This window comes from Cetorhinus maximus, chromosome 5 (genome assembly GCF_964194155.1).
Source record: "Cetorhinus maximus chromosome 5, sCetMax3.hap1.1, whole genome shotgun sequence".
Taxonomy (NCBI): domain Eukaryota; kingdom Metazoa; phylum Chordata; class Chondrichthyes; order Lamniformes; family Cetorhinidae; genus Cetorhinus; species Cetorhinus maximus.
The window spans coordinates 136516938-136527593 of NC_135883.1; the positions used below are offsets into that span (position 1 = coordinate 136516938).

Below are 10656 nucleotides of genomic sequence, written 5' to 3' on the forward strand. Positions count from 1 at the left end.
TCCAACCCTCCATCATTTTCACATGGTCCATCTCTGACACTTCCCTTCCCTTCCTTGACCTCTCTGTCTCAATTTCTGGTGATAACTGTCCACCAATATTCATTACAAGCCTACCGACTCCCACAGCTACCTTGACTACAGCTCCTCACAACTCACTTCCTGTAAGGACTCCATCCCATTCTTTCAGTTCTTTCGCCTCCGTCGCATCTGTTCTGATGATGCCACTTTCAAAAACAGTTCCTCTGACATGTCCTCCTTCTTCCTTAACCGAGGTTTTCCACCCACGGTGGTTGACAGGGCCCTCAACCGTGTCTGGCCCATCTCCCGCGCATCCGCCCTCACGCCTTCTCCTCCCTCCCAGAAACATGATAGGGTCCCCCTTGTCCTCACTTATCACCCCACCAGCCTCCACATTCAAAGGATCATCCTCCGCCATTTCTGCCAACTCCAGCATGATGCCACCACCAAACACATCTTTCCTTCACTCCCCCTGGCAGCATTCCGTAGGGATCGTTCCCTCCATGACACCCTGGTCCACTCCTCCATCACCCCCTGCTCCTCAACCCCCTCCCACGGCACCTTCCCATGCAACCACAGAAGATGCAACACCTGCCCCTTCACTTCCTCTCTCCTCACCGTCCAAGGGCCCAAACACTCCTTTCAAGTGAAGCAGCATTTCACTTGCACTTCCCTCAACTTAGTCTACTGCATTCGTTGCTCCCAATGCGGTTTCCTCTACATTGGAGACACCAAACGCAGACTGGGTGACCACTTTGCAGAACACCTTTGGTCTGTCCGCATTACCCAGACCTCCCTGTCGCTTGCCATTTCAACACTCCACCCTGCTCTCATTCCCATGTCTGTCCTTGGCTTGCTGCATTGTTCCAGTGAAGCTCAACGCAAACTGGAGGAACACTACCTCATCTTCCGACTAGGTACTTTACAGCCTTCCAGACTGAATATTGAGTTCAACAATTTTAGATCATGAACTCTCTCCTCCATCCCCACCCCCTTTCCGTTTCTTCCCCCTCCTTTTTGGTTTTTCCAACAAATTACATAGATTTTTCTTTTCCCACCTATTTCCATTATTTTTAAATGTATTTCCACCCATTGTCTTATCTCTACCTTTTAGCCTTTTTAGTATTCCTTCACCCCACCTCACCCCCATTAGAGCTATCTGTACCTTGTTTGTCCTGCTTTCTACCCTTAATTAGCACATTCCTTTAGATAATATCACCACCTTAAACACCTCTTTGTCCTTTTGTCTGCGACATCTTTTGGTTATCTCCACCTATTACTGGCTTCTTGTCCCAACAACCCCCCCCCCCCGCCCCCAAGCTTATATTTCACCCCTTTCCTATTTTTATTTAGTTCTGTTGAAGGGTCATGAGGACTCGAAATGTCAACTGTGCTCTTCTCCAACGATGCTGCCAGACCTGCTGAGTTTTTCCAGGTATTTCTGTTTCTGGTTTTGACTTAAATATATCATTTTTGCAGGAGGCATATTTGTGCTGCATTGAAGCCTCTGGATTCTTAAGAATCAGAATAGTACAGCAGAACCATTAGGCTCATCAAGTCTTTGCTGGCACTTTCTAAGAGAAATCCAGTCAATTCCACTCTCCAACTCCTTCCCCAAATCCTTGAAATTTTTCTTTGTGTATTTATTCAAATCCCTTTTCAAGGCTACTATTGAATCTGTTTCCACCACCTTATCAGGCAGTGCATTCAAAATTCTAGCCATTCATTGCATAAAAACCGTTTTTCCTCCTGTCATCTATTTTTTTGCCAATCTCAAAGTTGTGGCTTCTTCAGCTACTGGAAGCATCTATCTAGCCCTTCATGATTATAAGCACTGCTATCAAACTTCCTCTTAACATTCTCTGCTCCAAGGAGGAAAACCCCAGCTTGTCTAGTCTATCCGAATGACTAATTCCTCAACCCTGGAACCATCTCGTAAATCTCTTCTGCACACTCTCCAAAGCCTTCAAGGACTTCCTAAAGCGCAGTGCCCAAAAACTGACACAACACTTTGACTGGGGCCAAACCAGTGTTTTATATAGGTTTGACATAACTTCCTGGTTTTTAGTACTCTATATTTAAAAAAGCCCAGGATCCCATATGCTTTATTAACTGCACTGTTAACCTGACTTGCCACTTTCAAAGACTTGTGCACAAACACTGCCAGGTCACACTCTTTTTGTATCCCCTTAAAATTATACCATTTAGCATATATTATCCCATCTCATTCTTCCTATCAAAATGTATCACCCACACTTTTCTGAGTTGAATTTCAGGGCATAAGGCTGAAACACCAAATGTCCCTTTGCTGCACACATGTTGAATAATCCTTTCTTATTTTTGTTACAAATGTCCATTTGTAATACATGAAACAGGAGTAGGCCATTCAGCCTGTTCCTCCGCTCAAACAGATCACGTCTGAGTTGTACATCATCTGCATTTACCCACCTTTCATCCATATCCCTTGATATAATGTCTTAATAAAAATCTATCAATCTCAGTCTTGAAATTTTCAATTGATTCAGCATCCACAATCTTTTGGGAGAAGAGTTCCATATTTCCACTAACATGTGTGTGAAAAAGTGTTTCCTGATTTCACTCCTGAATGGCTTAGCTTTAATCTTAAAATGATGCTCCCTCTAGAGGAAATAATTTTCTATCCTATCATCTTTCTGACTGAAGAGAATTTTATCCATCCTATCAAATCCTTTTGTTACTTTAAAGACCAAAATTAGATCATCACTCAATTTTCTAAACAACAAATTTGTACAACCTGTCGCAAAATCTAGTTCCTTAAACACATGCATCATTCTGGTGAGTCTGCACTATAATTCTTTCAAGGATAATATGTCGCCCCTGAGGTGCACTGCCAAGATTGAATGCAGTGCTCCAGATGTGATACAATCAAATATCACTTGCTCCCCACTGAATTCCAACCCTCAATATAAAGACCAAAATTCCATTAGGCTTTTTGATTACTTTTTGTGCACTAGCTTTTAGTCATTTATTTTCTCTCCACATCTCTTTGCCCCTTTACCACTTCTCACCATTAAGAAAAGATTCTGATTTGCCTTACTTTCATCTGAAGTGGATAATCTGAAAACTTCCCCATACTGAACTCAATGTGCCACCAATTTCCCTTTTATTTAATCCGGCTGTGGCCCTTTGGAACTTTGTGCTCCAACCTGCATCACTTACCGTCCCTCCTAACAGTGTCAACTGCAAATGTTCAATTTATACCTGTATCCTTGCTCTCAGCCTCCTACCTCCCAACCAATTTCCACCCCATGTTAAAAAGCTCCAGCAGTTCTGTGTATTTTCATTTTTGCCAATGATTTTTTTGCCTCATATGTGGAACCTTATCAAATATCTTCTCTAACCCCACATAAATAATATCCATTCACATACCCTTATCCACCATTTTAGTGACTGCCTCCAAACAATTTAACTAGATTAGTCAGGCACGACTTACCCTTCACAAATTCCTTCTCCCTCTCTCAGATCAAATCAAGTGCTCAGTCACCCTCCTTCCTACTTCCTCAAAAAATTCAAAGAAGATCAGAGAGGACCTTGACTTAAATCTATGCTGGTATTTTATCCTAATCTACTGCTGTGAAGGTGGATACAAAGTACTCACCTAATCAGTCTGTTATTTCTTTTTTTAATTATATCAACTGTATGGTTTTAATGGGGTCACATTTTCTTACCACTCATTATTTCATATAGGCTGTGTTTATTCATGCCGTAATACTAGGGGTAGCATTCCTGCACACAGCTGCAGTCTCTATCAGTGTCATTAAAATGAACAAGTTGGCATGACAGAGGCTAACAGTAAAGTTCAAGTTACCCATTTTTAAGTATGTGAAGTCATTAACCAACTGCAGGTCATACTGGACTCAAAATGTTAACTCTGTTTCTCTCCACAGATGTTGCCAGATCAGCTAAGTTTTTCCAGCACTTTGTTTTTATTATAAATGGAAACAATTTGGTTTGTAGGCAATAGAAAAGCTATGATTACTGTATATGCACAATGTCTGTCATTGCTGCGTAGTGTGTGTAGCTGGGGAGGGCAAAGTCTGTGGGCACCCAAGCAATGGAACTTGCGAGAGAGGGATGGAGTGCAAGTCTCTCCTCGACAAGTATCTGGCAAGGGAACATGCATTTGTTGATGCAAATTCAACTACAAGGTGTGTAGCAACTTGACGACGTGTGTTAACGCTATAGCAAAATAAACTCGTTGGAGCCCCCATATTCTGATCTCCTGCCACTGACAGGAAAGGAATAGGGACAGTTGCACAGGCACCTGCAGCCTCAGTGTGTGCCAAGTGCACAAGCACAACTGTTCCTGACACCTTTCCAGTCAGCAGCAGGAGTGAGTGCTATATAAAACTTTTACTGTTAGCTTAGTCTATTCATTTTCCTATTCCTTTTGTTCTTCGATATCCTTTATCAGTGTTTTTTTTAAATTTGTCTTTTGCACCTCTTAATATTTTCTTTGAACATTTTGCTCCTTTCTCCAGCACCCACTATCTGCTTGATTTATTATTTTGCTTTTTAATGGGAATTGACATCCATTCTCCCTTTTCTTTTACAGCTCGATTGGTTATTATGAGAAGCACAATACTGGCCCAGGGACAAACTCCATGAAATGGAGTAAAGTTGGTGGAGTTCATTTTACTATAGGATCTAATTAGTAGGAGAACAGATTTTCAACCGTTGATCTGGAATGACTTTAAAGGCAGGTTCACTCAATTTCTCTAACATGACATTATAAATACTCCTCTGACACTGCACACAAAATAAACTTGCTGCATTTCTTTTCCTCCATTCCTACTTTTAACCACTTTCTTGTTCAGGAAAATTACTAGTATGGCTTTAATGAAATAACTTACAACTGCAGCTACATTAAAAAACTTAATTTACTGTAAAGTGCTTTGGGTATCTTGAAGTTGTCAATGACACCTTACAAATTCAAGTTTTTTTCTACATATTGGTTTCAGCGTCATTAGATTAGAGGGGAAAACCAGCAACGTCACAAAATAGCAGGCCATATTCTACTTCCAACTCCCAGTATTCTTACTCCCAGTTCTGGTCATAAAGTTCTTGCTGTCAAACAATTATTCAGCATTTTCTCCCAAAATCAGCTAGTTGCCAGTTTGTATAAATGTATTTATCAATTATTTCACATAATACAGGCAGACATCATTCCAAATCATCAGCATCTGAACCGTTTCTTTAAGTCTACAAATCAAGATTTCATCTTCAACTCCACTTTGACTTTATTTCAGTGCAGTTGAATAAGCATCAGGTACCTGCCAATCTCACCCAAGTGGTCATAATTCAACGTGAGCTTCGACAGCAAGGATAATAACAAGACGCATCATCCCCGAATTCAATCTGTCCTCATCTAGTATCCGTATCTGTACCATTCCCGCAGGAGTCACAATCAGGAGCAGTAACAATGGCAGATTATAATGCTCATCCTGCCATCCAACTGTAAGTGCAAGTTCAGAACCAATCAATGATCAAATCTGGGAGTTTGTGTGGCTGAGTTACTCACAGATAAAGTGTCTGCGGAAACACATTACGGTGAAATGCTGGCAGTTTAAAGGGGAATGGAAAAAAAAAATCAGACATAAGAAAAATTGGTTTTGTGCAACTGGAAGGTGGAACACTGAATCCATACAAGGAAGCTATGGGGAATAACACCTTCTGGTCACAACAGTTGGTGTTGAATCCATCTACCATGTGAAGCCAAACATGGTACAGATTAGCAGATGGACAAAACACTCCCCCCTCCTCACTCACGCCCTTCTCCCCACTCCTATCCTCCCCTCTCTCTCCCTCCTATCCTCCCCTCTCTCCCCCTCCCCGCTCCTACCCTATCCTCTCTTCTCTTCCCCTCCTCACTCCTGCCCTCCCCACCTCTCTCTTAGGCCCTCCCGTCCTCTCTCTTAGGCCCTCACCCCCATCCCTGGGGCTGAGACCCCTCCCCCACCTTTCCCGCGACTATGCTCCCCTCCTGTAAACATCAATCCGCTTCAAGCCTCCAGTCCCAGGTCCCGGAAAGCCGCTGCCCAGCGGAAGCCGGCGGCTTTGTGTTGATCAAAGCCCCGTGGCCGGGGTCAGGCGGCCAGGAGTCTCCCCTCCCCCACTCACCGCCTCGAGCCGCTTGGCCTCCGGGTATCTTTGAGCCATTGTCCGGACCCTCGTGCACCAACCGCCTGCCGTTCCACCCGCCGCGCGCTGACACGTCACTCGGATTCCCTTCCTCCCCACCGCTCGCGCTGCCGGAAGTGCCCACCCAGAGACAGGAGGAGGCGATCAATCAGAGGAGCTGAGTCCCCTCACCCTTCCACAGGCTCACTCCATCCCAGCTTCATGTGTGGGCTGCCATCATTCCCACCCGTTTATTTAACTTCTTCAATGCAAGGTTTCCGCATCCAAAGCTGTCAACCCTGCAAACCTCCCGGGACATGCACTGTAACTTTGACAGCTTAATTGTCACAGGGACCCAAATTCAGAAAAAGCTTGCAATTATTCATTCACATCTTCCACGTCTCACGGCCAGTAGTGCAGTAACCAATTTTTGTGCACAGCAAGGTCCCACACGCTTCATTGGCTGTAAAGAATTTTGCGATGTCCTGAGGTCATGAAAGGCATAATGCAAAACCAGCACCTCTGTTTTGACAGTGTGGGCAGATAGCTAGATGTTGGAAAGAAGTCAAACATAGAAACTAGGAGCAGGAGTAGACTATTCGGCCCTTGAGCCTGCTCCTCCATTCAATTTAATCTTGGCTGATCCTCTATCTCAGCATCATATTCCCGCTTTCTCCCCATATCCCTTGATGCCCCTAATATCCAAAAAAATTATCAATTTCTTTCTTGAATATACTCAGTTACCCGGCCTCCACAGCCTTCTGTGGTAGAGAATTCCACAGGTTGACCACCCTCTGAGTGAAGAAATTTTTCCTCATCTCAGTCCTAAATGGCCTGCCCCGTATCCTGAGACTGTGGCCCCGGTTCTAGACTCCCCAACAAGGGGAAACATCCTCCCTGCATCTAGCCTATCTAACCCTGTTAGAATTTTATACGTTTCAATCAGACTCCCTCTCATTCTTCTAAACTCTAGTGAATACTAGCCCAATCAAACCAATCTTTCCTCATATGACAGTCCTGCCATTCCCATGTATCAGCCTAGTGAACCTTCGCTGCACTCCTTCTATGGCAAGTATATCCTTTCTTAGGCAGGGAGACCAAAACTGCACGCAATACTCCACCAGCCTGTTTACTTTCCTTGACTGGTATACAAGGACACCCAGATCCATTTGTACATCCACATTTCCCAATATATCACCATTTAAATAATACTCTGCCTTTCTGTTTTTCACACCGAAGCATATAACTTCACATTTATTCACATTATACTGCATCTGCCATGTGTTTGCCCAAACACACAGCTTGTCTAAATCACCCTGAAGTATAAGTGTGCTGTTTTGTAAATCCTGCCATGGGATCCTTTACATTCAAACAGGCTTTAATATCTTCGAAAGATGGCCCTTCTGACAATGCAGCACTCCCTCATTATTTTACTGAAGTGTCACCCTAGAATATGGGGTTTAAACTCACACCATCTATCTCAGAGGCAACAGAGCTTCCAGTGGTCCAAAGTTTACACTTAATCTGTAAAGCCTCAGTGATTCAGCCACCTGTAGACCACTAGTGAAACAAAGCAACAGGTTCATACAGTTGTTCTAATATTTTTGTATAATTGAATTCAGGAGTTCCTTACTTTGGGTGTGTATTCTTAAATTTTGTACTTGTACTTCTTTTGTGTGATTCCATTCTACAAGACTAGTCACCCAAAATGCTGGACTTTGTAGTGGGCTTTCGGACCCCAACATCAGGACTAAATGAGGATCCCGAGACCATACTTGCTGGCAGTGAGGTTGGCGGCGCAATCTGCTAGGAAGCAGCCTCATAAGTGGCTGCCTCCAAGCTCACCACCCTGTGAAGGAATCCAGCTGTAATAAAACAGTTATAAGATTTAAAAGAGTGATTATATGGATTAAAAAGAGTGGTCCTATGAAGTAGGGATTAAAAATTTAAAAGGAGAGTTCATCTGCTGGACAAGGGTTCAGAAGTTCATAAACATATTTGAGCATAATTATGTGCTCAAGGACACCAAAATCATGTGGCATAAGATATGGTATATCCTCCGACAAAAGGCAGTTGTTAAAAAACAGAAACTGGCTCCTGAAAATCATGGCTATATCATCTCAGTAAGGCATTAATAAGGATACATCATCTCAGTAAGGCATTGATAAATTCTAAGATATCACAAATTTAACAATGGATAATCTTAATTCCGAAGGATGCCCCTAAATCACTTGTCAACTAAATCCGGAAACTTGAGTTCTAATCTTGAGAGGCATTTGCTTAGCAAGAAGTTAAAACCATCTGCCTCCCTCAGTATCCTGTTAGCTCGAAGGGTGTTCACTAAAATGAAGGATGTTGTCAAGCATGTATGCTCACCAATTCCTGCTGCTTCAGCTTTTTAAAGGTATAAGTGTTGGAACCACACAGTAGCATTTTTATATATGTTGGACTTACTCCAGCATCTCTCATGGTAATGGTATAGCTACAGTAATGTCGTGACAATAGTTCTCGTCCCTTAATTGGGATAGAGGTTCTCGCTAAACTCTGTAACTTTCTACTCGGGGATTTAAGGTAATATACTTTAAATATTGATGGATATCATAAATATCTCCCTGTAGCATTATTTAAACTTGGATTCTCTATTAGAAACAAGATTAAACTTTCTTTTCCCAGAGCTATCAATGTTGCAGTTGGCATCAAATGTTTGCTTCTTTAATAAACTTTTATATAATCTAGAAAATATATTGCCTTATTTGGTCTTCTGTATAAAAACTCGAGAACCCAGCTCCGTACACTCTTAAGTGGAGAGGTACATGATTGAGGAGAGATGAACGGACCCTTATAATATCCGGGTTGTTATAATCTTGCTAAAGCTTGTTAAAAAGGCTATCTGGAAGACTCTGGTGGTTCCTTTCATTCAGGGCGAGGTAGATCAGGTCTTTAGACCCATTTAAGTGTCTGTGAAGCCTCTTTCTCAACCTTAAGTGATAGTGGTCATCTGAGAAGTATGCCTGATCTAGGATTGTCCCAAAAAGGGGCTAGGATTAGGATTCAGTTCTATTAAAGGTGGCAGGGCGGGTGTCTGGAAGGCCCCATCCTTTTCTTCATTCATTTACGGCATGTGAGCTTCACTGGCTAGGCCAGCATTTATTGCCCATCCCTAACTGCTCTTGAGAAGGTGGTGATGAGCTGCCTTCTTCAAGTGCTGCAGCCCATGTGGTGTAGGTACACCCTCAGTGCTGTTAGGAAGGCAGTTCCAGGATTTTGATCCAGCAACAGTGAGGAACAGTGATATATTTCCAAGTCAGGATGGTGAGCGACTTGGAGGGGAACTTCCAGGTGGTGATGTTCCCATGATTCTGCTGCCCTTCTCCTTCTAGATGGTAGTGGTCATGTGTTTGGAAGGTGCTACCGAAGGAGCCTTGGTGAGTTTCTGCAGTGCATCTTATAGATTCTGCCACTGTTTGTAGATGGTGGAGGGAGTAAATATTTGTGGATGGGGTGCCAATCAAGTGGGCTGCTTTGTCTTGGATGCAGTCTAGCTTCTTCAGTGTTGTTGGAGCTGCACTCATCTAGGCAAGTGGAGAGTATCCCATCACTGTCCTGATTTGTGCCTTGTAAATGGTGGACAGGATTTGGAGAGTCAGGAGGTGAGTTACTCGTCGCACAATTCCTAGCCTCTGACCTGCTCTTGTAACCACAGCATTTATATGGCTAGTCCAGTTTAGTTTCTGGTCAATGGTAACCCCCAGGATGTTGATAGTGGGAGTTTCAGCGATGGTAATGCCATTGAATGTCAAGGGGTGATGGTTAGATTCTCTCTTGTTGGAGATGGTCATTGCCTGGCACTTGTGTGGGGCGAATGTTACTTGCCACTTGACAAACCAAGCCTAGATATTGTCCATGTCTTGCTGCATTTGGACATGGACTGCTTCAGTAGCTGAGGAGTCACGAATGGTGCTGAACATTGTGCAATCATCAGCCTTATGATGGAAAGAAGATCATTGGTGAAGTCACTGAAGATGGTTGGGCCGAGGACACTACCCTCAGAAACTCCTGAAGTTATGTTATGGAAATGAGAAGATTGACCGTCAACAACCACAACCATCTTCCTTTGTGTTAGGTATGATTCCAACCAGTGGAGAGTTTTCCCCCTGATTCCCACTGACTCCACTTTTGCTAGGACTCCTTGATGCCACATTCGGTCAAATGCGGCCTCAATGTCAAGGGCAGTCACTCTCACCTCACCTGTGGAGTTCAGCTCTTTTGTCCATGTTTGAACTAAGGCTGTAATGAGGTCAGGGACTGAGTGGTCCAGGTGAAACCCAAACTGAGCATCACTGAGCAGATTATTGCTAAGCAAGTGCCATTTGATAGCACCATTGATGACATGTTCCATCACTTTACTGATGATCGATAGTAGATTGATGGGGCGGTAATTGGCTGGGTTGGATTTGTCCTCCTTTCTGTGCACAGGAG

At 43.3% G+C, this 10656-nt stretch overlaps 1 protein-coding gene across 2 annotated transcripts in view; it reads right to left on the reverse strand.

The window, feature by feature from the left end:
• Positions 1-6364, reverse strand: part of LOC144680932 (prolyl endopeptidase-like) — a 130697-nt gene extending 124333 nt beyond the window's left edge. Inside the window, exon 1 of one of the 2 annotated variants that reach the window (XR_013576648.1) lies at positions 6178-6364. Coding sequence is in view for 1 of the 2 variants with exons in the window: in XM_078542491.1 (XP_078398617.1) it covers positions 6178-6216 (39 nt within the window). In the remaining variant the exon portion in view is untranslated. The remainder of the gene's footprint in view (positions 1-6177) is intronic. The other variant, XM_078542491.1, reaches the window with a different exon arrangement.
• Between the last annotated feature and the right edge of the window lie 4292 nt (positions 6365-10656).